The sequence below is a fragment of the Entelurus aequoreus genome, linkage group LG14 (genome assembly GCF_033978785.1).
Source record: "Entelurus aequoreus isolate RoL-2023_Sb linkage group LG14, RoL_Eaeq_v1.1, whole genome shotgun sequence".
In the NCBI taxonomy this organism is placed as follows: Eukaryota; Metazoa; Chordata; class Actinopteri; order Syngnathiformes; family Syngnathidae; genus Entelurus; species Entelurus aequoreus.
In genome coordinates, this window is record NC_084744.1 from 25927434 (window position 1) to 25954615 (window position 27182).

At 38.8% G+C, this 27182-nt stretch overlaps 1 protein-coding gene across 1 annotated transcript in view; it reads left to right on the top strand.

Moving 5' to 3' along the window:
- Window positions 1-27182, top strand: part of LOC133664269 (coiled-coil domain-containing protein 39-like) — a 61583-nt gene that overhangs the window by 22827 nt on the left and 11574 nt on the right. The window contains exons 9-14 of the mRNA XM_062068781.1: window positions 2859-2991; window positions 3131-3325; window positions 11913-12080; window positions 14235-14372; window positions 16688-16896; window positions 23190-23322. Coding sequence (XP_061924765.1) covers window positions 2859-2991; window positions 3131-3325; window positions 11913-12080; window positions 14235-14372; window positions 16688-16896; window positions 23190-23322 — 976 coding nt within the window. The remainder of the gene's footprint in view (window positions 1-2858; window positions 2992-3130; window positions 3326-11912; window positions 12081-14234; window positions 14373-16687; window positions 16897-23189; window positions 23323-27182) is intronic.

Below are 27182 nucleotides of genomic sequence, written 5' to 3' on the forward strand. Positions count from 1 at the left end.
TAACTCCCCGAGGGCTTCAACTTCGTCGAGGATGTGGTCCCATGGACAACCCCAGCGGTGATCTAGTTCTTTCATGCTGTCGGTGTAGGGGGTGAGGGACTTGGCGTGGGAGAAGCAAAGTCTCTTAGCTATTGGGAGCTTACAATGAATATGGAGTGTGAGCCATTTCTGCTGCTCACTGTGGTACGCCTGCGTTCTCCTAGCAGGTACTCCAGGCTCAGCCGCATCTCCCTGTAGTTCTCCCTGCTGTCTTGAGTGAAGAAGGGAACTATGGAGCCAGGCGGGTGAAGAGGAAGTGGGTCATATGGTCCTGCATTACGGCGGGCTGATGGTGATGGTGAGGAGGGGGGAGGGGCGTGTAGATACTGCACCCTACGATCCAAAAGGGAGTCCAAGCGTTCGTCAGGCTCCATTTCCTCCTCGTGTGCGCTCTGGGTTTCTGGGTCCAGCATTGGAGACCTCTCGATACTCCTCTTCCTTTCCTCTGGCGAGCCAGGCCTTGAGGTCACTCTCGATATCCGGACTGAGGGAGAGGGCTCTGGTTGGCGGGAGAGAGCGAGCTTAGCGAGCTCCAGGCTCTGGACTGCCACCTTCTCTAGTGCCTCTGTAGTTGCACAGGTTTGCCGTTCCAGGCGCTCCTTGTCAGCGCGGGCCTCTATCTGCAGGCGCTCCTCTCTCGCGAGGGCGTCCTGGCGCTGGTTCTCCTGATTGTCAATCAACTGCTGGAGTAACTTCTCAGAGAGTAGACTCTCCATGCTTGATCGTCCTGAGTGGCTGCTACGGTGACTACCTGTACGGCTGCTGTGGACGCTGCTACGCCGGCCAGATGATAGGCGAGACTTTACCTTGGGGGGCTTGCCTTGAGGATCGGAGTTCTTGAAAAACTCACCCGGATGGAAGGTTCGCTGGTCGGTCCTGTCTAGTGGGGTGGCGGCATCAGGGGGAATTATTTACTCACCGTTCTGTAAGTCGCCACCTCCTGGCGGATCCTCTTTGCCTTGGCTGACGATTTTTGTCGGCGGGGGAATGACTGCTGTCAGCGGCGGGCCCGCCTTTTCCTGTCTCTCTTCATCCCTTGGTAGTGAGGAGAAGGGGTGAATACTGGGTTGCATAGCCAAACCTAATGCTGGTGTTGCAATATTGTCCTCCGCCACTTGGGGTGCTTTACTCTCTAAACTACTGGGGCTGTCAGTCTCATCTAGGGTAGTCAAGTGATAGTCCTGTAGTCTAGTGGGTAACCTACGCTCTCTAACAGGGCGTGTTGGTGGTTCTGGTTTTGGGGAGGGGCTTAGGGCTCTCTCACTCTTCTTGGACATCCTAACTGATTAAACTATCTGGCTCGAAGGACCAAAATGTTCGGGAGCCTGTAAAGGACTGTATATTTACTTTAGGGGGATGCTCTAATTTTCACTATTTACCAAATAAAGATAGTCTAGGAGAGAGTGAGAGGACACCACTTATATAGTTAACCAATTTACTATATACCATATAATATACAATAATCAGACAATAATGAACACATTGATTACACTCATACACTCATCCCCACTCACACGCTACCTCCCCAATGAAACCTCCCGCACTAAACCAATTACACAACACACACACACAGTCCAACCTGGGCCCCTTGACTGGGCCAGAAGATAGTCTGTTGTGGTCCTGCTGGATCGTTGGTGCACGTAGGGGTGGGGGGGTGAGTTGCAACTGCTGGATACCAAGGGGGCGTTGGAGAGGGGGGACACCTCCCGTTGTAGAGTAACTTAAATACAACGCTTAGAGTACTAGTTACTTATCTGATCTGCAACTGTGGTGGACTCTATCTCCGGGTAGTATTACCGACGCTCCGCTGCCTGTCAATACCGGAGCTCTTTTATACGCTTTTTACCTGCCGGCGGAAACGGAAGTGCCCGTAACCATGGCAACCGTAACCGTGGCAACGGTTAAACAACTCTAAAGAAAATACATTTCACCTTCCCAAACAACACATATGAAATGGAAATAAATAATAATAATTAATCCCTCTAACAGAAATGATCTATATATATAACTAAAACGGACAATTTACAGAAATATGCAAACCTTCAGAACACTTAGATTTCAGTTTTTGCAGTGTAGTGTGTTACTGTAAACACAAACAGTACCAAAGTTGCTTTTTTTTAATTAAAAAAAACAAACTGACAGCTAAATTGCCAGAATTTTACCGTAAAGTCTATTGTCATTTTTACAGTGCACAACTTGATAACTTGCTTTGAAATCATAAGTCAAGCTGATATTCAAGTACTTGTTTTTTATTCTTTTTTAAAAGATAACATTTTGTTGCATTATTAGATAATGTTACATTTTAACATATATGTTTATAGAGATAAGCATGCAGTTCATGTATCTTTTGAATATCAAAATGAAAAGAACAAATACATTTAGTGAGAAACTATTCTGCTCGGTGGCCTTGTGGTTAAGTGTCCGCCCTGACATCGGTAGGTCGTGAGTTCAAACCCCGAGTCATACCAAAGACTATAAAAATGGGACCCATTACCTCCCTGCTTGGCACTCAGCATTAAGGCTTAGAATTGGGGTATAATCACCAAAATGGTTCCCGGACGCGGCCACCGCTGCTGCTCACTGTTGCCCTCACCTCCCAGGGGGTGAGGGTGATGGGTCAAATGCAGAGGATAATCTCCCCACACCTAGTGTGTGTGTGACAATCATTGCTACTTTAACTTTAACTTAAACTTTATTAAAGCATATTATTACCATTTACAATGTTGTGGCGGGCCCGATCTGGCCCCCGGGCCTTGAGTTTGACACCTGTGCATTAAAGGGTTTTGGTAAACAATTACCTTTGTGTGTGTGTGTTACAGACTGAATCAGACCAAAGCCCAAAATGAGGCTCTTGAGCAGAAGCTAAAAGCTGTGATACAAAACGCCCTGAGTGAGAAGGAGCGAGCTGCACAGATGGAGAATTACCTCAAGGAAGAGGAGCAAGTCATCAAGGTGAAGAGTTTTTATTTGTAGTATTTTGGTCTGCAGGATTCATAAAAAAACTGACACAAGGAAAATATCATAGAAGTCCGCATAGGAATAATTTTTGGTCAATTTATTGACGGCTCATTTGCAACATTTTGTGTGGCAGGAGCTGGACTCGCAGCTCCGTGAGCGCAGCAAGGAGTTTGTGCGTTGCAAACAGCACGTGTTGGACTCCAAGAAGCAGGAGAAGAATTTGATTGCCCAAATAGTGAGGAGCAGATCTACGGTCAACACGTTGGAGGTGGAGATGAGGAAACAGGAGGAGTACTTGGTCAAACAGATGATGATCATGAATGAGAAGGTAGGAAATACCTCCAGTAAAGTCAAGCTCACAGGAAAAACTCACAATCTCACTAGGTATATGCAAACCCTGTTTCCATATGAGTTGGGAAATTGCGTTAGATGTAAATATAAACGGAATACAATGATTTGCAAATCATTTTCAACCCATATTCAGTTGAATATGCTACAAAGACAACATATTTGATGTTCAAACTGATAAACATTTTTTTTTGCAAATAATCATTAACTTTAGAATTTGATGCCAGCAACACGTGACAAAGAAGTTGGGAAAGGTGGCAATAAATACTGATAAAGTTGAGGAATGCTCATCAAACACTTTTTTCGAACATCCCACAGGTGAACAGGCTAATTGGGAACAGGTGGGTGCTATGATTGGGCATAAAAACAGCTTCCCAAAAAATGCTCAGTCTTTCACAAGAAAGGATGGGGCGAGGTACACTCCTTTGTCCACAACTGTGTGAGCAAATAGTCAAACAGTTTAAGAATAACGTTTCTCAAAGTGCAATTGCAAGAAATTTAGGGATTTCAACATCTACGGTCCATAATATGACATCATCGTGCCAAGTATTTTCTTTTAACTAAGCAAAATTATCTGCCAATCATCAAAGGGTTCAGAGAATCTGGAGAAATCCCTGCACATAAGCAGCTAAGCCCGTGACCTTCGATCCCTCAGGCTGTACTGCATCAACAAGCGACATCAGTGTGTAAAGGATACCACCACATGGGCTCAGGAACACTTCAGAAACCCACTGTCAGTAACTACAGTTGGTCGCTACTAGGGATGATGTTTGATAAGAAATTATCGAGTTCGAGCCTATTATCGAATCCTCTTATCGAACCGATTCCTTGTCGATTCTCTTATCGAGTCCAGATAGGTTGTTGTATATGGAAAAAAAAACACACATTTGGTTTAACAAAAGCTCACTTTTATTATATAAGAAAACAATTTAATCTAATAAATAAATAAATATTGACTGTTACCCCCCTAAAAAAAATTTAAAAAAAAGAAAATATTGACGTTGTTACCCAAAGTATATTAAGTGGGATTTTTCAGAAAAACAAATATATACAGTAACACAAAAACAACCTGTCTCTGTGATCACTAAGGGTGTATAAATAATAATATAGTGTTAAATGAAATCAGTCCCTTGGGCACAAAACTGAAAATAATACAGCTCTCCAAAAAGTGCAATTCTGCTGCTGCTATTTGACATAACTGTTTGTTATGATGCTTTGACATTTTTGCACTTTATTTCTTTATTGAAAGAAAATTCTATGAAAAGTTCTTTGCAAATGTGGTTACAATGCTAAAAAAATGAAAAGTTAAAGCTAAAAAAGAAATACACTTTATTGAGTTAACATTATTTCTTTATAGGGGGAAGATGTTATGAGCTAGGGAATATATCAACTACACTACTCAGCATGCAACGGGAGTGACGAGCATGCGCGGTAGCCCCGAAAAGTGTTGTTGCATGTCGTCACCCGGCAGCTAAGAATGAGGTTATGAGCACGCTGTGAAAGTAAACGTCAAGAACTCAGCCAACACGCCAGGTCTGCATTATTTATAATTAGACAGACAACACATATACAGTGTGATTTTGTTTTGTTTAAAGGAAAGAAAAACAAAAGTTAAAAAAGGGAGATGTCATATATGTATGTGCTGCGGTTGCTTTAAGAACGTTGCGACAGCTGCCGTAAAGGAGGTGCGTTGCTAGCCTGGTTGCTATGTTTCCGGTTGGTCGTAAAAGTGTTCGTCATGTGTTTGTACCCTGCTCAAATCTCTCAGTAAAGTTATTCATTGGATTATACCTTTTGTTTTTAACTTTATTACACCTCGGAGCGCTTTTTCCCGTCCATTTTTTTCCTGCTTTCCCTATCTGCGCCTAATGACTGAGCTACGTGACGCCATTTCTTGTGATGTCACACGGAGCATTTCTGGTCGGGACGGGATTCGTTCCGAGGGATTCGAATAAAGAACCAACTCTTTTTCTTTACTATAGTGGTCTCGATAACGGGTACCGGTTCTCAAAAAGGGATTCGAGTCCGAGGACTCGGTTCTTTTCTTATCGAACAACCGGGAAAACCGGTTTCGAGTATCATCCCTAATCGCTACATCTGTAAGTGCAAGTTAAAACTCTCCTATGCAAGGCGAAAAACGTTTATCAACAACACCCAGAAACGCCGTCGGCTTCGCTGGGCCTGAGCTCATCTAAGATGGACTGATACAAAGTGGAAAAGTGTTCTGTGGTCTGACGAGTCCATATATCAAATTGTTTTTGGAAACTGTGGACGTCGTGTACCCCGGACCAAAGAGGAAAAGAACCATCCGGATTGTTATAGGCGCAAAGTTGAAAAGCCAGCATCTGTGATGGTATGGGGGTGTATTAGTGCCCAAGACATTGGTAACTTACACATCTGTGAAGGCACCATTAATGCTGAAAGGTACATACAGGTTTTGGAGCAACATATGTTGCCATCCAAGCAACGTTACCATGGACGCCCCTGCTTATTTCAGCAAGACAATGCCAAGCCACGTGTTACATCAACGTGGCTTCATAGTAAAAGAGTGCGGGTACTAGACTGGCCTGCCTGTAGTCCAGACCTGTCTCCCATTGAAAATGTGTGGCGCATTATGAAGCCTAAAATACCACAACGGAGACCCCCGGACTGTTGAACAACTTAAGCTGTACATCAAGCAAGAATGGGAAAGAATTCCACCTGAGAAGCTTCAAAAATGTGTCTCCTCAGTTCCCAAACGTTTACTGAGTGTTGTTAAAAGGAAAGGCCATGTAACACAGTGGTGAACATGCCCTTTCCTAACTACTTTGGCACGTGTTGCAGCCATGAAATTCTAAGTTAATTATTATTTGCAAAAAAAAATAAAGTTTATGAGTTTGAACATCAAATATGTTGTCTTTGTAGTGCATTCAATTGAATATGGCTTGAAAATGATTTGCAAATCATTGTATTCCGTTTATATTTACATCTAACACAATTTCCCAACTCATATGGAAACGGGGTTTGTATTTCTAACTTCTAGTGAAGTGAATTATATTTATATAGCGCTTTTCTCTAGTGACTCAAAGCGCTTTACATAGTGAAAACCCAATATCTAAGTTACATTTAAACCAGTGTGGGTGGCACTGGGAGCAGGTGGGTTAAGTGTCTTGCCCAAGGACACAACGGCAGTGACTAGGATGGCGGAAGTGGGGATCGAACCTGGAACCCTCAAGTTGCTGGCACGGCCACTCTACCAACCGAGCTATACCACCTCAATAGTCAAAATATCTAAACCAACCAGTTTTTGCGGTATTGGTAAATAAACACCTAGCTATAATTACAAAACCCAAAACCACTGAAGTTGGCACGTTGTGTAAATGGTAAATAAAAACAGAATAATCAAAATAATAATTAACTTAGAATTTAATGGCAGCAACACGTTGCAAACAAGTTGGCACAGGGGTATTTTTTACCACTGTGTTACATGGCCTTTCCTTTTAACAACACTCAGTAAATGTTTGGGAACTGAGGAGACACATTTTTGAAGTGGAATTCTTTCCCATTCTTGCTTGATGTACAGCTTAAGTTGTTCAACAGTCCGGGGGTCTCCGTTGTGGTATTTTAGGCTTCATAATGCGCCATACATTTTCAATGGGAGACAGGTCTGGACTACAGACAGGCCAGTCTAGTACCCGCACTCTTTTACTATGAAGCCACGTTGATGTAACACGTGGCTTGGCATTGTCTTGCTGAAATAAGCAGGGGCGTCCATGGTAACGTTGCTTTGATGGCAACATATGTTGCTCCAAAACCTGTATGTACCTTTCAGCATTAATGGTGCCTTCACAGATGTGTAAGTTACCCATGTCTTGGGCACTAATACACCCCCATACCATCACACATGCTGGCTTTTCAACTTTGCGCCTTTTCCTCTTTGGTCCGGAGGACACGACGTCCACAGTTTCCAAAAACAATTTGAAATGTGGACTCGTCAGACCACAGAACACTTTTCAATTTTGGATTAGTCTATCATAGATTAAAGTTAAAGTTAAAGTACCAATGATTGTCACACACAGACTAAGTGTGGTGAAATTTGTCCTCTGCATTTGACCCATCCCCTTGTTCACCCCCTGGGAGGTGAGGGGAGCAGTGGGCAGCAGCGGTGTTGCGCCCGGGAATCATTTTTGGTGATTTAACCCCCAATTCCAACCCTTGATGCTGAGTGCCAAGCAGGGAGGTAATGGGTCCCTTTTTTATAGTCTTTGGTATGACTCGGCCGGGGTTTGAACTCACAACCTACCGATCTCAGGGCGGACACTCTAACCACTAGGCCACTGAGTAGGTATCTAGGCCACTGAGATGAGCTCGGGCCCAGCGAAGCCGGCGGCGTTTTTGGGTGTTGTTGATAAATGGTTTTCACTTTGCATAGTAGAGTTTTAACTTGCACTTACAGATGTAGCGACCAACTGTAGTTACTGACAGTGCTTTTCTGAAGTGTTCCTGAGCCCATGTGGTGATATCCTTTACACACTGATGTCGCTTTTTTATGCAGTACCACCTGAGGGATCGAAGGTCCCTAATATCATCGCCTAGTGCAGTGATTTCTCCAGATTCTCTGAACCTTTTGATGATATTACGGACCGTAGATGGTGAAATCCCTAAATTCGTTGCAGTAGCTGCTTGAGAAATGTTGTTCTTAAACTGTTGGACAATTTGCTCACGCATTTGTTCACAAAGTGGTGACCCTCGCCACATCCTTGTTTGTGAAAGACTGAGCATTTCATGGAAACTGCTTTTATACCCAATCATGGCACCCACCTGTTCCCAATTAGCCTGTTCACCTGTGGGATGTTCCAAATAAGTGTTTGATAATCATTCCTCAACTTTCTCAGTCTTTTTTGCCACTTGTGCCAGCTTTTTTGAAGCATGTTGCAGGCATCAAATTCCAAATGAGCTAATATTTGCAAAAAATAACAAACGTTTTCCAGTTTGAACGTTAATTATCTTGTCTTTGCAGTCTATTCAATTGAATATACCGTAATTTCCGGACTATAAGCCGCACCTGACTATAAGCCGCACCAGCTAAATTTAGGGGAAAATACAGATTGCTCCATATATAAGCCGCACCCGACTATAAGCCGCAGGGTTTTGATGTGTAATTACCGTAGTATATAGGGGTTCCTGCTACCACGGAGGGGATTGTCGGGACAGAGATGACTGTTTGGGAACGCAAAGCGTCCCATTTATTAACTATAAATCTTTCAATCATTCAATCAAACTTTCACATCTTTGACATGGCGAACAGCATCCGTGCAGAGTACAAATAATACAACGGTGCAAAGTAATACAAAGTGCTCGCCTGTACGTTATCAAAATAACCAGTCTTTAATCATTGTGTCATCGTCTTCCTCCTGCGTACTAAAACCACCGAAATCCTCTTCGTCTGTGTCGGAGAAGAACAGGCCGTAAATAAGCCGCACCCTTGTATAAGCCGCAGGGACCAGAACGAGGGAAAAAAGTAGCGGCTTATAGTCCGGAAATTACGGTAAGTTGAGAAGGATTTGCAAATCATTGTATTCTGTTTTTATTTACCATTTACACAACGAGCCAACTTCACTGGTTTTGGGGTTTGTAATACAAACAGACAAAAAAATTGTTTTTAAGCAATACATCTTCTGAGGGGAAAAAATACTACTTTTGAGCATCACAAGTTTGTTATAAGACACAAAACTTCACAATACTAGTAGGTATAGCTAATAATGAGTTTTAATTGCTAATTTCAAGATCACTTTTATGTTTATAAAGCTTAGATATAATGTATTTTTACAAATAATCTTATCAAGACAAATTTGACTTGTTCTATTAGCAGATTGTTTGTCTCTATTTATTATTATTATTGTCTATTGTGAGCGAACTGTGGTGCTGAATTTCCCCCAGGGATTAATAAAGTACTTTCTATTCTATTCTATTCTATTGGTAAGGTTTATTGAAAATAGACATTATATCTAAACTTTAAAAACTTAAAACTGATCATAAAATTAGCTATTCTAGCTTATATACTATACTTAATAGTATTGTGGAGTTGTGTGTCTTACAACAGTGTTTCTTGACCATATTTTTGGGCCGCAAGCGCCCCCTGGAGATGCCGCCAAAAATATGTTTCTCAGCTGTAATACACTTTCCCACCACTTGTGGCAGTAATAACAATATCAAACAAACATAAAAAGTCTGGAGCTAAAGTCATAGAGAAGTTTCTTAAGCGCAAAAAATATGACTAAAGAGGTGAAGCTGCATTTTCATTTGCACTATAATTTTTTTATTGACAATTTATTTAAGAAAAATATAGATTATCTTTATTATTTATTATTAATTTAATTGGAATTTATTTACTTTAGCACTGCAAAATTGTATGTAAATAATTTTTTTCATCAGCTTTTTTGAGTCCCTTCTTATGCAGTATATTTGATTAGTACTTTTAGGCAACACATCTTCTGAGGAAAGCGTTATAAGACCGAGGTTCTTAACCTTTTTGACTTCAAATATTAACACCAAATTAGTAATTTTACTTTTTATTTGAATTGTTTTCAATATTTATATCAAACCTACTCACAGTTGGAAAAATGTGTCTGGGGGCCGGTGTGTATATATCCATATATATATATATATATATATATATATATATATATATATATATATATATATATATATATATATATATATATATATATATATATATATATATATATATATATATATATATATATATGTCTTAATTAGATTATCCAAAAAATAGTGCTCGATACCGTGGTAGAGCGTAATATATGTATGTGTGGGAAAAAAATCACAAGACAACTTCATCTCTACAGGCCTGTTTCATGAGGGGTTCCCTCAATCATCAGGAGATTTTAATAGAAGCATTCACATACCATGGTTTATATAGGGCACAGAACGGGTAGGTACAGGCAGGTGTAGGGGCGTGGTGATTGGCTCATGTGTTACCTAGGAGGTGTTTCCGTCTGTGACGGCATGCTGATACAATTTTGCTGCGCTTGTTGAGGGATGACAGGTCTGGGCGGTATACAATAAACAGTTTCTCTTTTAAGCATAGGTTGCATCTTTTATTACCACTGTTGTAAGGTGTGCTGAATGCAAGAATTTGCCATGTTATTGAATATTCAACATTATTGTCTTTGAGATTCCAAATGTGCTTGCTGGGTCCTGTAGTATTCCGCAGGCTTTGGTTTCCTGAAAGAAGCCTTGTGATTGTTCCATCTGGCTTTGAACTCTCCCTCTGTCAATCCTACATACGTGTCAGATGTGTTAATGTCCTTGCGTGTTACCTTTGATTGGTAAACGACTGATGTTTGTAAGCACCCCCCGTTGAGAGGGCAATCAGGTTTCTTGCGGCAGTTGCAGCCTTTGTTGGTTTTGGAGTCGCTCTGTCTATATATATATATATATATATATATATATATATATATATATATATATATATATATATATATATATATATATACACTACCGTTCAAAAGTTTGGGGTCACATTGAAATGTCCTTATTTTTGAAGGAAAAGCACTGTACTTTTCAATGAAGATAACTTTAAACTAGTCTTAACTTTAAAGAAATACACTCTATACATTGCTAATGTGGTAAATGACTATTCTAGCTGCAAATGTCTGGTTTTTGGTGCAATATCTACATAGGTGTATAGAGGCCCATTTCTAGCAACTATCACTTCAGTGTTCTAATGGTACAATGTGTTTGCTCATTGGCTCAGAAGGCTAATTGATGATAATAAAACCCTTGTGCAATCATGTTCACACATCTGAAAACAGTTTAGCTCGTTACAGAAGCTACCAAACTGACCTTCCTTTGAGCAGATTGAGTTTCTGGAGCATCACATTTGTGGGGTCAATTAAACGCTCAAAATGGCCAGAAAAAGAGAACTTTCATCTGAAACTCGACAGTCTATTCTTGTTCTTAGAAATGAAGGCTATTCCACAAAATTGTTTGGGTGACCCCAAACTTTTGAACGGTAGTGTATATATATATATATATATATATATATATATATATATATATATATATATATATATATATATATATATATATATATATATATATATATATATATATAAATATATATATATAAGAGTTGTAGAAATGATTGGAAACTCAAGACAGTTTTAAGTTTTTAAAGTTTAGATATAATGTGTATTTTCAAACTATCTTACCAAGACAATTTTGGCAGATTTTTTTGCTCATTACAAGCAAACATAAATTGTAATGAGCAAAACAATCTGCCAATAGAACAAGTCAAATTTGTCTTAATAAGAATATTTGTAAAAATTAATTTTATGTAAGCTTTAAAAACTTGAAAGTGATATTAAAATGAGCAATTAGAAAAAGTTTTTTATATTTTATAAGTTAATTTGTCTCCTTGTATTATTATTCAGGGCATTGTGAATTGTATCAAGTTTGTTCAGATATTTGAACTAGAAATGAGCAATATACACTTGGTGAGATTGTGCTCTCAGGACCACGGCCTGCAATTCTCACAATTACGTGTCGCTTTTCTGCACCAGGACTCCCTGTTGATCATTTTGGACAAAAAGCTGGCACGAATTCAAGGTGTTGTCGGGGACTCTGACGAGAAGATAGAGATGGAGATAAAGATCACGGAGCTCAAACAAGCGCTGGAGGAGAGGAAGAAGGCGTCCGTCAAGATGATCAGCAAAATCAAGGAGTCTGAGGTCAGACAGTTCACGCTGTTATTCCCTCATCTTAGCTGATACCAGCAGAGAAAAATCAGTATTGGATGATATCAGCTTGCATCTACAGTATCCCATATAAGCTCCAATACAAGCACACCTGCAGCGCGTTTACTTGTGTAAAACAATTTCCTCTATTTTAGTCCAGTCATTTACAAAAGGTAAACATAGTAGGCTAAAGGCTACTAGCATGTACACAACAGCTAAGATAGTATCGTATTAGAAAGTACCCAGTAACAAACGTGTCCGCATCACTCAGCTTCCTGCGTCATGCACGTAATTGAATTATTGTGGCAAATAACCGTACTCCACTCTAAAAGTGAGTAATTCATTTCACTTGATCGAGCCCTTTTCTAACATTCCACACTGCAAAATGATACAAGTATGTTGTAAGTATTGATATCGGCTTGCATGTAAAACATCCGATGCAAGCTGCGATACAAGCAGTCCTGCAGCGGCGTTTACTTGTTCAAAGCAGGTTAATATCTAAATGTTCCCTAACAAACACACAAAGTTTAATCTTTCCTCGTATTTTTGTGAATTTACAAAAAGGTAGGCTATACGCTACAAGCAGCTACACAACAGCTAAGCACACAATAGCACACAAGCTAGACAATATGTTATTAAATGTCCTTTATTAAACACTAGTGCAGTGTAAAACATGACATTTGTCGATATAAACAAGTATCAAATAATTATAGTTACATATTACATACAGACGCAGTCTCCAAAGCAGTGTTGTATTAGAGAGTATCCAGTAACAAACGTGTCCGCATCATTCAACTTCCTGCGTCATGCACTTCTTAACTTAATTATTGTGGGAAATGACCACTCCACTTTAAAAGTGAATAATTAATTTCACTTTATTGAGCCCTTTTCTAACATTCCACACTACAAAATGATACAAGTATGTTGTAAGTATTGATATCGGCTTGCATGTAAAACATCCGATGCAGGCTGCGATACAAGCAGTCCTGCAGCGGCGTTTACATGCTTAAAGCCGGTTAACATGTAAATGTCCCCCAACAAACACACACGTTTAATCTTTCCTCGTATTTTAGTGAATTTACAAAAAGGTAGGCTATACGCTACGAGGGGCTACACAACAGCTAAGCACACAATAGCACACAAGCTAGACAATATGTTATTAAATGTCCTTTATTAAACACTAGTGCAGTGTAAAACATGACATTTGTCGATATAAACAAGTATTAATTCATTATAGTTGCATATTACATACAGACGCAGTCTCCAAAGCAGTGTTGTATTAGAGAGTATCCAGTAACAAACGTTTCCGCATCATTCAGCTTCCACTTTATTTAATTATTGTGGGAAATTACCACTCCACTTTAAAAGTGAATAATTAATTTCACTTGATCAAGCCCTTTTCTAACATTCCACACTGCAAAATGATACAAGTATGTTGTCAGTATTGATATCGGCTTGCATGTAAAACATCCGATGCAAGCTGCGATACAAGCATTCAGCGGCGTTTACTTGTTCAAAGCCAGTTAACATCTAAATGTTCCCTAATAAACACACAAGTTTAATCTTTCCTCGTATTTTTGTGAATTTACAAAAAGGTAGGCTATACGCAACAAGCAGCTACACAACAGCTAAGCACACAATAGCACACAAGCCAGACAATATGTTATTAAATGTCCTTTATTAAACACTAGTGCAGTGTAAAACATGACATTTGTCGATGTAAACAAGTATTAATTCATTATAGTTGCATATTACAACAGACGCAAAGTCTCCAAGGCAATATTGTATTAGAAAGTATCCAGTAACAAACGTGTCCGCATCATTCAACTTCCTGCGTCATGCACTTAATTTTTAGCTACAAACAGCTAAGCACACAATAGCACACAAGCTAGGCATAGGTATAACCTGTCTTTAATTGGACAAATTTGTCTATATAAATATGTATCAAATATGATGGTTGCATAATATAAAGTGTCCAGTAACAAGGGTGTCTGCATCATTCAACTTTTTCAAAAATAACATTCCCAAAATAATAAAAGTTTGTACTGTGATGTGTGCCGATACTCGAGGCTCTAATATCTGTATCGTTTCGGCAGTGAAAAAGTTGCATCAGGACGCCCCGACACTTAATTGTTGTCTTTGTGACAGGAGGACATTCGCTACTTGAGGAAAGAGAGGGAGGATTCTGCCGCTCAGAAGGAGGAGCTGTACCACAAAGTCATAGAGCTGAAGCTGATCAACAGTAACATAGAACGAGAGATGAAGATACTCGGGTTCAAGAACCAGGTACAACGCTCATGTGACGACTACTCGTTATTTTCATATTTGGGATAAATTTAGTGCTTCTTTTTTTATTTTTTTTTATTTATTTATTTATTTTTGTCCTGTCCAGCTTCTCAGGCAAATCATATAGTAGATGTAGATGCCCGTATCGGCTGTTCAGATTTACTTTACAAAAGAGAAGTGTAGGATACTTCTCTTTTTTAAAAGTGCTTCTTTTTTTAAAATGTTTAATTTTGGGGCATAACACTGCTGATAAATATTGCAATATTGTACAAAACCCAGAACCAGTGAAGTTGGCACGTTGTGTAAATCGTAAATAAAAACAGAATACAATGATTTGCAAATCCTTTTCAATCTATATTCAATTTAATAGACTGCAAAGACAAGATACTTAACGTTCAAACTATTTTTTGCAATTATTAGCTCATTTGGAATCCCTCGGGCGGTGTTGCATCAAAAAGCGACATCAGTGTGTAAAGGATATCACCACATGGGCTCAGGAACACTTCAGAAAACCACTGTCAGTAACTACAGTTGGTCGCTACATCTGTAAGTGCAAGTTAAAACTGTCCTATGCAAGGCGAAAACCGTTTATCAACAACACCCAGAAACGCCGCCATCTAAGATGGACTGATGCAAAGTGGAAAAGTGTTCTGTGGTCTGACGAGTCCACATTTCAAATTGTTTTTGGAAACTGTGGACGTTGTGTCCTCCGGACCAAAGAGGAAAAGAACCATTAATGTCCGGAGACTGTTATAGGCGCAAAGTTGAAAAGCCAGCATGTGTGATGGTATGGGGGTGTATTAGTGCCCAAGACATGGGTAACTTACACATCTGTGAAGGCGCCATTAATGCTGAAAGGTACATACAGGTTTTGGAGCAACATATGTTGCCATCCAAGCAACGTTACCATGGACGCCCCTGCTTATTTCAGCAAGACAATGCCAAGCCACGTGTGACATCAACGTGGCTTCATAGTAAAAGAGTGCGGGTACTAGACTGGCCTGCCTGTAGTCCAGACCTGTCTCCCATTCAAAATGTGTGGCACATTATGAAGCCTAAAATACCACAACGGAGACCCCCGGAGTGTTGAACAACTTAAGCTGTACATCAAGCAAGAATGGGAAATAATTCCACCTGAAAATATGAATATGATGCATTAAATGCATTGGTGAATAAGTGAATTTTGCATTGTTTTGCTGAAATAAGCAGGGGCGTCAATGATAACTTAGCTTGGATGGCAACATATGTTGCTCCAAAACCTGTATGTACCTTTCAGCATTAATGGCGCCTTCACAGATGTGGAAGTTACCCATGTCTTGGGCACTAATACACCCCCATACCATCACACATGCTGGCTTTTCAACTTTGCGCCTATAACAATCCGGATGGTTCTTTTTTTCTTAGTTCCGGAGGACACGACGTCCACAGTTTCCAAAACCTATTTGAAATGTGGACTGTTCAGACCACAGAACACTTTTCCACTTTACATCAGACCATCTTAGATGAGCTTGGGCCCAGCGAAGCCAGCGGCGTTTCTGGGTGTTGTTGATAAATGGCTTTCAATTTGCATGGTAGAGTTTTAACTTGTACTTACAGATGTAGCAACCAACTGTAGTTACTGACAGTGGTTTTCTGAAGTGTTTTTGAGCCCATGTGGTGATATCATTTACACACTGATGTCGCTTTTTGATGCAGTACCGCCTGAGGGATCCAAGGTCTGTATTCTCATCGCTTACGTGCAGTGATTTCTCCAGATTCTCTGAAGCTTTTGATGATATTACGGACCGTAGTTGGTGAAATCCCTAAATTCCTTGCAATAGCTGGTTGAGAAATGTTCTTAAACTGTTGAACAATTTGCTCACGCATTTGTTGACAAAGTGGTGACCCTCGCCCCGTCCTTGTTTGTGAATGACTGAGCATTTCATGGAAGCTGCTTTTATACCCAATCATGGCACCCACCTGTTCCCAATTAGCCTGTTCACCTGTGGGATGTTCCAAATAAGTGTTTGATGAGCATTCCTCAACTTTCTTAGTCTTTTTTGCCACTTGTGCCAGCTTTTTTGAAGCATGTTGCAGGCATCAAGTTCCAAATGAGCTAATATTTGCAAAAAATAACAAGGTTTTCCAGTTTGAACGTTAAATATCTTGTCTTTGCAGTCTATTCAATTGAATATAGGTTGAAAAAGATTAGCAAATCATTGTATTATGTTTTTTGGTTTTTTTACCATTTACACAACGTGCCAACTTCACTGATTTTGCTGTTTGTATCCAGTAAGTCAGCATCCCTAACACCCGTCATACCTCTCTCTGATCAGGAGCACATTGTGGAGCAAAACATCTCCAAGCTAGAGGTGAAGCGCAAAAGGGATCTTCTGTTCAACAAGGCCAACAGCGTGGTGTCGTTGGAGAAAAGACAACTGAACGTGAAAAAAGCCATCCAAGAGAGGCAAGAGGAGATCAGAGTCTACATCCAAATGCTGGGCCAGCAGCTGAGGACCACCGAGCAGGAGAGACTGGGAATCAGGTACAGAAAGACAACTCAATTATGGCCTAAAAAAATCACTTTCAATGACTCATCAAGCTGGCTTAGATGTTTAAAACAGGGGTGTCAAACTTTTTATTTTAAAATTTTAGCTTAGGGGCCACATGGAGGAAAATATATACCTAAGTGGGTAAAATCCTGGCATGATAACTTAAAAATAAAGACAACTTCAGATTGTTTTCTTTGTTTAAAATAGACCAAGCACATTCTAAAAATTTACAAATAATTCTTTTTTTTACACTAATATGTTGCGGTTATTGGTATTTTGTCTTCATTTGTCGTTATTTATACTTTCTGAATAAATGATGTGATAATGTTCATCAGTCAAATAGGTGGAATTGAGAGTTTTAAAATGCTCCAATTGTTAATTATGTTCTTATATAAGATGAAATTAATAACATTATCAAAATTAAATTACAGGATGTACAAACCCTGTTTCCATATGAGTTGGGAAATTGTGTTAGATGTAAATATAAACGGAATACAATGATTTGCAAATCATTTTCAACCCATATTCAGTTGAATATGCTACAAAGACAACATATTTGATGTTCAAATTGATAAATTTTTTTTTTTTTGCAAATAATCATTAACTTTAGAATTTGATGCCAGCAACACGTGACAAAGAAGTTGGGAAAGGTGGCAATAAATACTGATAAAGTTGAGGAATGCTCATCAAACACTTATTTGGAACATCCCACAGGTGTGCAGGCTACTTGGGAACAGGTGGGTGCCATGATTGGGTATAAAAACAGCTTCCCAAAAAATGCTCAGTCTTTCACAAGAAAGGATGGGGCGAGGTACACCTCTTTGTCCACAACTGCGTGAGCAAATAGTCAAACAGTTTAAGAACAACGTTTCTCAAAGTGCAATTGCAAGAAATTTAGGGATTTCACTATCTACGGTCCATAATATCATCAAAAGGTTCAGAGAATCTGGAGAAATCACTCCACGTAAGCGGCCAAAAACCAACATTGAATGACCGTGACCCTTGATCCCTCGGACGGCACTGTATCAAAAAGCGACATCAGTGTGTAAAGGATATCACCACATGGGCTCAGGAACACTTCAGAAAACCACTGTCACTAAATACAGTTGGTCGCTACATCTGTAAGTGCAAATTAAAGCTCTCCTATGCAAAGCGAAAGCCATTTATCAACAACACCCAGAAACGCCGCCGGCTTCTCTGGGCCTGAGATCATCTAAGATGGACTGTTGCAAAGTGGAAACGTGTTCTGTGGTCTGACGAGTCCACATTTCAAATTGTTTTTGGAAATATTCGACATCTGGAAGCGAACCATCCAGACTGTTATCGACGCAAAGTTGAAAAGCCAGCATGTGTGATGGTATGGGGGTGCATTAGTGCCCAAGGCATGGGTAACTTACACATCTGTGAAGGCACCATTAATGCTGAAAGGTACATACAGGTTTTGGAACAACATATGCTGCCATCTAAGCGCCGTCTTTTTCATGGACGCCCCTGCTTATTTCAGCAAGACAATGCCAAGCCACGTTCAGCATGTGTTACAACAGCGTGGTTTCGTAAAAAAAGAGTGCGGGTACTTTCCTGGCACGCCTGCAGTCCAGACGTGTCTCCCATCGAAAATGTGTGGCGCATTATGAAGTGTAAAATACGACAGCGGAGACCCCCGGACTGTTGAACGACTGAAGCTCTACATAAAACAAGAATGGGAAAGAATTCCACTTTCAAAGCTTCAACAGTTAGTTTCCTCAGTTCCCAATCGTTAATTAAAAAGAAAAGGTGATGTAACACAGTGGTGAACATGCCCTTTCCCAACTACTTTGGCACATGTTGCAGCCATAAAATTCGAAGTTAATTATTTGCAAAAAAAAAAAAAAAGTTTATGAGTTTGAACATCAAATATCTTGTCTTTGTAGTGCATTCAACTGAATATGGGTTGAAAATGATTTGCAAATCCTTGTATTCTGTTTATATTTACATCTACCACAATTTCCCAACTCATATGGAAACGGGGTTTGTAGTTTATTAAATTTCCTTAACTGATGTACTAACATTGTGTGGTTTATTCTGTACATATGTAGCATCATCTGCAACAAAACTTGGGAATTTGGACTTATTTTATTGATCTCACATGAAGTTAGAAGGGGATATATATTATTTCAGCATATTTATGTGCGCTCAGAAAATGTGTCCCCAGTAGGGTTGTCCCAATACCAAATATTTTGGTACCGGTACCAAAATGTATTTCGATGCTTTTCGATACCTTTCAATACTAAATAAAGGGAACCACAAAAAATTGCAATATTGGCTTTATTTTAACAAAAAAATCTTACGGTACATTAAACATATGTTTCTTATCGCAATCGAACAATGTTGTCCTTAAATAAAATAGTGAACATACAAGACAACTTGTCTTTTAGTAGTAAGTAAACAAACAAAGGCTCCTAATTTGGGTGCTGACGTATGCAGTAACATATTGTGTCATTTATCATTCTATTATTTTGTCAAAATTATGAGGGACAAACTGTAAAAATGAATTATCAATCCACTTGTTCATTTACTGTTAATATCTGGTTATTTTCTGTTTCAACATGTTCTATGTACATGTGTGTTAAAATGTAATAATCATTTATTCTTCTGTTGTTTGGATGCTTTACATTAGTTTTGGATGATACCACAAATTTAGGTATCGATTCGATACCAAGTATCAGGATCATACATTGGTCATAATTAGGGATGTCCGATAATGGCTTTTTTGCCGATATCCGATATTCCGATATTGTCCAACTCTTAATTACCGATACAGATATATACAGTCGTGGAATTAACACATTATTATGCCTAATTTGGACAACCAGGTATGGTGAAGATAAGGTCCTTTTTAAAAAAATGAATAAAATAAAATAAGAAATAAATTAAAAACATTTTCTTGAATAAAAAAGAAAGTAAAACAATATAAAAACAGTTACATGGAAACTAGTAATTAATGAAAATGAGTAAAATTAACTGTTAAAGGTTAGTACTATTAGTGGACCAGCAGCACGCACAATCATGTGTGCTTACGGACTGTATCCCTGCAGACTGTATTGATATATATTGATATATAATGTAGGAACCAGAATATTAATAACAGAAAGAAACAACCCTTTTGTGTGAATGAGTGTAAATGGGGGAGGGAGGTTTTTTGGGTTGGTGCACTAATTGTAAGTGTATCTTGTGTTTTTTATGTTGATTTAATAAAAACAAACAAAAAAACAACAAAAAACCAAAAAAATGATACCGATAATAAAAAAAAAACGATTCCGATAATATCCGATATTACATTTTAAAGCATTTATCGGACATCTCTAGTCATAATTTAAGTTCTAATGTGTCCAGGGATGTATTTCCTGAGTTTAAAAACATAATATGAATTTTAAAAAAATATTAAAAATGATCGATGTAGTCACTGTAGTATCGACTAGATATATGCTATTGTACTTGGTATCATTACAGTGGATGCCAGGTGTAGATTCACCCAGGCACGCTAGCTTTTGTTAGCGGTGATGCCGGTGAGCTATTGTATCCTCCTACGGTGTGTAGTGAAGCATGTTTAGCTATTCCTCCTCCTGCAGGGATGATACTTGTAAGAAACTCACTTTATTTGTCACCAAGGAGACGAGGATTAGTGATTTAGAAGTAGCTAAAACACTGCCGACTGTGGATGGATGTTCGCTGCTACCTAGCTAGCCATGTTTAAAGCACCTCAGTGCGTTTCAGTGTTATAACTTCACCTTTATCGTCGGTTTTTAGGCCAAAATGCGTTCATTCTCCCTTTTCTGTCTACACACTGTGTCTGCTTGTAAGTACTCCGTGATTGTGCGCTGCCGAACATGCTCCTCTGCTCGTAAAACCAGCAATGTCACGACGTGACGACACGTTTCAAACAGAGTATAGTAGCGTTTTTGATTCATTAGTACCGCGATACTATACCAGTATCGGTATACCGTACAACCCTAGTCCCCAGTCTTATGTACAACAGGAAATGTACAGATTATCAAAAGCATTTATATGGCTAGAAATGTCACAGGTTGGATTACCAACAACATATTTGTCAATCAAGGCATGAACATAACAATCCACATTTTGTTTACTATCACTAATAAGCAGCTTGGGTGTTGTGTCCAAACACGGAAGTGTTGCCTCTATACAGTACAGGCCAAAAGTTTGGACACACCTTTTTATTCGATGCGTTTTCTTTATTTTCATGACTATTTACATCAGACCTGGGCATTCTGCGGCCCGCGGGCCATCTGGCCCTTTGTGCGTCCCTGTCTGGCCCGCGTGAGGCCAATCATAAATTACAAAATACATTTTAAAAAGTATCTATGTCGAGTGTGCAATACAACTGTGCTGCTTTTGTTTTGAAAAGTGTTATTCATGGGCGTATGTCCGGGTGTAACCTGTGAGTGAAGGTGCGCAGCGACAAGTGATGCACGGTTTACACCCGAGACGCTAAAAAGAGAAAAGTTGATGACGAATGGCGTGTTTTCAAGCACAGCAAATATATGCCGCGCACCAAATCAAATCCCATCTGAATTCTAAACAAAACAAACACATTTATTCTGTGTAATTTTGCAATGCAACTCTGAGTGACAGTGACAACAAGCGGCACTAACGGTGTTCGTCAACACCGTTCAATTAAACACCGTTCAATTATTGTAACGTCTATCGAGATGCTTCGAGGCTAGGAATTATATCGATCACTTTATTGAGCAAAACTGTTTATATTCGGCCATAGCCACACCAAAAACATGAGTAAAACACTTCTATCTCGAAAAACTAGTCATTTTCTGCCGTACAAACCAGGCCAAAACCAACTTGTCATCTGTCACCAACACGCATACCACTAAGCCACTGGTGCGTTTATGGCCACACAAAAAGTCGGACAACTCAAACACCACACAAAGTTACACTATGACTCCTCAGTCATACGTGTGCTTATTTTACTGTCATTTATTATTAATGTTAATTTATTTATATTAATCATGGAATGCTGTTACTAGAGAAAGTTACAAGAATGCATACTTCATGCTATGCTTACATTTCATTGTGCAACATGAGGATGTTTAAGGGGAACTAAATGTGATCTCTGAAAGGGGTACAAATGATTTCCAAAGCAGTGCTTTTGGTATAAAGTTAAGTTAGGTTAAATGAAAGTATTATTATTATTATTATAAATTATTATTATTATTATTCTTTATCTTATGGTATATATCAAAAATAATATTGAGCAAATTTAATTGAAATATTGTCGATGTGGCCCTCCAGCAGTGCTCGGGTTGCTCATGCGGCCCCTGTTAAAAATTAATTGCCCACCCCTGATTTACATTGTAGATTGTCACTGAAGGCATCAAAACTATGAATGAACACACGTGGAGTTATGTACTTAACAAAAAAAAGGTGAAATAACTGAAAACATGTTGAAGCCACCCTTTGCTCTGATTACTGCTTTGCACACTCTTGGCTTTCTCTCGATGAGCTTCAAGAGGTAGTCACCTGAAATGGTTTTCACTTGGTTTGGACACACCTTCTCATTTCAATGCGTTTTCTTTATTTTCATGACTATTTGCATTGTAGATTGTCACTGAAGGCATCAAAACTATGACACCTGTAAAGTGAAAACCATTTCAGGTGACCAGCTCTTGAAGCTCATCGAGAGAATGCCAAGAGTGTGCAAAGCAGCAATCAGAGCAAAGGGTGGCTATTTTGAAGAAACTAGAACATAAAACATGTTTTCAGTTATTTCACCTTTTTTTTTGTTAAGTACATAACTCCACATGTGTTCATTCATAGTTTTGATACCTTCAGTGACAATCTACAATGTAAATAGTCATGAAAATAAGGAAAATGCATTGATTGAGAAGGTGTGTCCAAACTTTTGGCCTGTACTGTAGCTCCGCCCCAAATAATTGCTATTGCGACATCCAGTGGACACATTTAGAACAGCAGATTCTTTTATACAAAAATTTCAGCTCATTTCAAACTCATCTCGGGGGGGAATTCGTATGCTTGACACCCCTGGTTTAAAATGTAGATTTCACATACGGACACTCACAGTCACACTGGCAGACAATTTCAAGTGAACAGGATAGAGTTTTGAAAATGAATGGACATGATGAGAGATCCCAGCATTTGCACATCACAATATGTGAGGATTGCTTTGAAATGTGGTTAAATGTTGGCCAGTGCTGATCTTTTTTCCAGCATTTGCATGCACATTCTTCCATGTAGAAACTCTTCTCTTCTTAAGTGTGGAACTGAACACAAAGTTGTCCAAAGTCCACGCCTCTAAGAAACATTACGAGGTTGTGACTTTTTCCATGGCGACGTTTGAAGAGGACGATGAGGATGCTGTGAGGTCTCAAGCTCACTATATCGCCAAGGTAATGATACCGTAAATGCTCCAAATACTGCCTCTCTACCATTTACAACAGAGTTATAGTGAATAACCTCCGAGGTATCTACAAACCCCGTTTCCATATGAGTTGGGAAATTGTGTTAGATGTAAATATAAACGGAATACAATGATTTGCAAATCATTTTCAACCCATATTCAATTGAATATGCTACAAAGACAACATATTTGATGTTCAAACTGATAAACATTTTTTTTTGTTGCAAATAATCATTAACTTTAGAATTTGATGCCAGCAAAACGTGACAAAGAAGTTGGGAAAGGTGGCAATAAATACTGATAAAGTGCACGTAAGCAGCTAAGCCTGTGACCTTCGATCCCTCAGACTGTACTGCATCAACAAACGACATCAGTGTGTAAAGGATATCACCACATGGGCTCAGGAACACTTCAGAAACCCACTGTCAGTAACTACAGTTGGTCGCTACATCTGTAAGTGCAAGTTAAAGCTCTCCTATGCAAGGCGAAAACCGTTTATCAACAACACCCAGAAACGCAGTCGGCTTCGCTGTGCCTGAGCTCATCTAAGATGGACTTATACAAAGTGGAAAAGTGTTCTGTGGTCTGACGAGTCCACATTTCAAATTGTTTTTGGAAACTGTGGACGTCGTGTCCTCCGGACCAAAGAGGAAAAGAAGCAAGCGGATTGTTATATATTCAATTTATATTTACATCCAACACAATTTCCCAACTCATATGGAAACGGGGTTTGTAATTAGCGTCGAGTAAAATAAAACAAAAAAAAAGCAGTGGCTGTAGGCAACCTCCTAATGTGACCACCAGATTACAGTAGTTGCATTTGAAATGGTGCTGTCAAACATTTTTTTTATATATATATCAGATTAATCATGATTAAGCACAGTAAATAATATAAATCAACTTTAAAAAGACCCCAATATTTTGACCCATTTGCAATTCTATTGTTAGAATGTTGTGCGCGAAAATTTTTGCTTAAATGCACGCCATTTATTTGCTCAAATTTGCTAACAATTTTATCCAAAGCACAGGTCCCCAGTGTTTTTTGCACTAGGGACCGGTTTAGTGTAGATTACACATGTGGCAGATAAATGCAGCAAAAATAAGTGCATGAAGAATATAAGTGTATGAAGAATACAACTTGCCATAACACTTAATTAGTGGGAGCCTTGGCCTTTTTTTCCCCTTTGCAAAAAAGCTCTCCAAATACTTTTTTGATGCGTTATACGTGATATGTCATTGTCGAGGACAAGAGCATGAATATATAATAAAACTAGAAAAACCCTGCAAAAAAGAGCAGTTAAAATATAAGAATAGATTCCAGGAAAAATAACAACCTAAAAACTATTGAAATAAACTAACTGCTGGATAGAATATCATTATTTAAATTATTTACATATCTAAAAATTAGCATGACTTTTAAGATAGAAATGCATATTTTATTTTGAAAACAAACCTTTTTCCGCTTGCAATTTTTTTAAAATGATGTATTCTCAGCATGTTGCAGAATCTTTAAAGGAGATTTTCTTTTGGCATAAACACTCTCAGAAGTTGAAGCTTGTAAAGTAACTTAGTAGGAATGATCTGGATCAGCCCCCAATACGTAATGACTTTTTCCTTATTCCATTTGGCATTTGCCCATGTTTTTTGTTATTTGAACCGGCAAACAATAACAAAATGGATTAATTGAAGTAATTCATTAAATATATGTATATGTCTTGGTTAAAATCATTGAGGTTGTTATAAGACCATTCTTTGCGGTATTGGTAAATAAACACCTAGCTATAATTACCTTATTTTTCGGACTAAGGCGCACTTGAAATCCTTTCATTTGATCAAAACTCCACAGTGCGCCTTATAACCCGGCATAATTTTGGTTGTGCTTACCGACCTTGAAGCTATTTTATTTGGTACGTGGTGTAATGATAAGTGTGACCAGTAGATGGCAGTCACACACAAGAGACACATGTAGACTGCAATATGACTCAAGTAAACAACACAAACATTTTATATTTTCCATTGAAATTATTGAATATTACACACCGCGCTCAAAAATATATCAAAATGTTTGAGTACGACTTTGGTAACGTATAAAGGCCGCGCCGCTTGATGGATTGTACTGTCCTTCTACATAGGAATATTATTATGGTGTGTGTATAAGGTAAGACATATTATTTAGCGTTTTGTTTCGCAATATTGTGAAAAAGCAACTTTTCTTACCTTCTGGTACCTGCTGATCTGTATTTGGGTTCTGCATGAGTCCTGAAAAATTGCGCGCGTCCGCCTTTGTAGTCCGTGCGGACACCAGAGTCGATAAGCTTTTTCTTTTTCTCTACCTTCTTGTTATGGGACATTCATCCTCCGCTGTTGCCATTTCTAATATAAAGTAGTGTAAAGCTCTTACTTATATCTGTCAGTAAACTCGCCATGAAAGCGCTAAAACATACCGGTGTAGTGAATTTACATTATTCACCCAAGGAACTTTAGTTATTAGAGAGTTCCGGTCGGACGTTTTTTTACGGGAAACAAACGTTGTTGTTGCACCAGTGAGCCACGGATGAGGAGATGCTGCTCCGTTATTGATTCAAATAAAGTCTGAATGTCATTAAAGCAGTTAGCTCCATCTTTTGACGGAGAAAAGACGCTGTCGAAGGTGAGCCACGTAAATAAGACCACCCACAAAACGGCGCATCCTGAAGCGACTGTCAGAAAGCGACTTGAAGATGGTCTGTAAAACATAATCATACTTGCCAACCTTGAGACCTCCAATATCGGGAGGTGGGGGGTAGGGGGTGGGGGGGGGGCTTGGTCTGGGGTGGGGGGTTGGGGGCGTGGTTATTTACAGCTAGAATTCACCAACTCGAGTATTTCATATATATTTCATATATATATATATATATATATATATATATATATATATATATATATATATATATATATATATATATATATATATATATGAAATACTTGACTTTCAGTGAATTCTAGCTATATATATATATATATATATATATATATATATATATATATATACATATATATATATATATATATATATATATATACATATATATATATACATATATATATATATAATTTATTTTATTTTATTTACATAGAAAAAATAAAAAATACTTGAATTTCAGTGTTCCGGTGGCTATCCATTAGATGGCAGTATTGTCCTGTTTAACTTCTCCGTTCATTGGGCAGGCAAGCTGTTTGTATTGTGGGAAAGCGGACGTGAGAATAGGCTGTCCCCACTCAGTCTCAGGTCCGCATTGAGCTGGAGGGGGCGTGGCCTCCAGCTCTGGCTGAATACCGGGAGTTTGTCGGGAGAAAATCTCTGCCGGGAGGTTGTCGGGAGAGGCGCTGAATACCGGGATTCTCCCGCTAAAAACGGGAGGGTTGGCAAGTATGAACATAATCTATGCAATACTTTGACCAAATAACCACCATTACATGTTATGTAGACCACAAGGAAGTGTTTTAAATGTAGAAAAACATATACCGTATTTTTCGGACTACAAGTCGCAGTTCTTTTCATAGTTTGGACTTATACTCAGGAGCGACTTATGTGTGAAATTATTAACACATTACCGTAAAATATCAAATAATATTATTTAGCTCATTCACGTAAGAGACTAGACGTATAAGATTTCATGGGATTTAGCGATTAGGAGTGACAGTTTGTTTGGTAAACGTATAGCATGTTCTATATGTTATAGTTATTGAATGACTCTTACCATAATATGTTACGTTAACATACCAGGCACGTTCTCAGTTGGATATTTATGCCTAGGGATGATGTTTGATAAGAAATTATCGAGTTCGAGCCCATTATCGAATCCTATC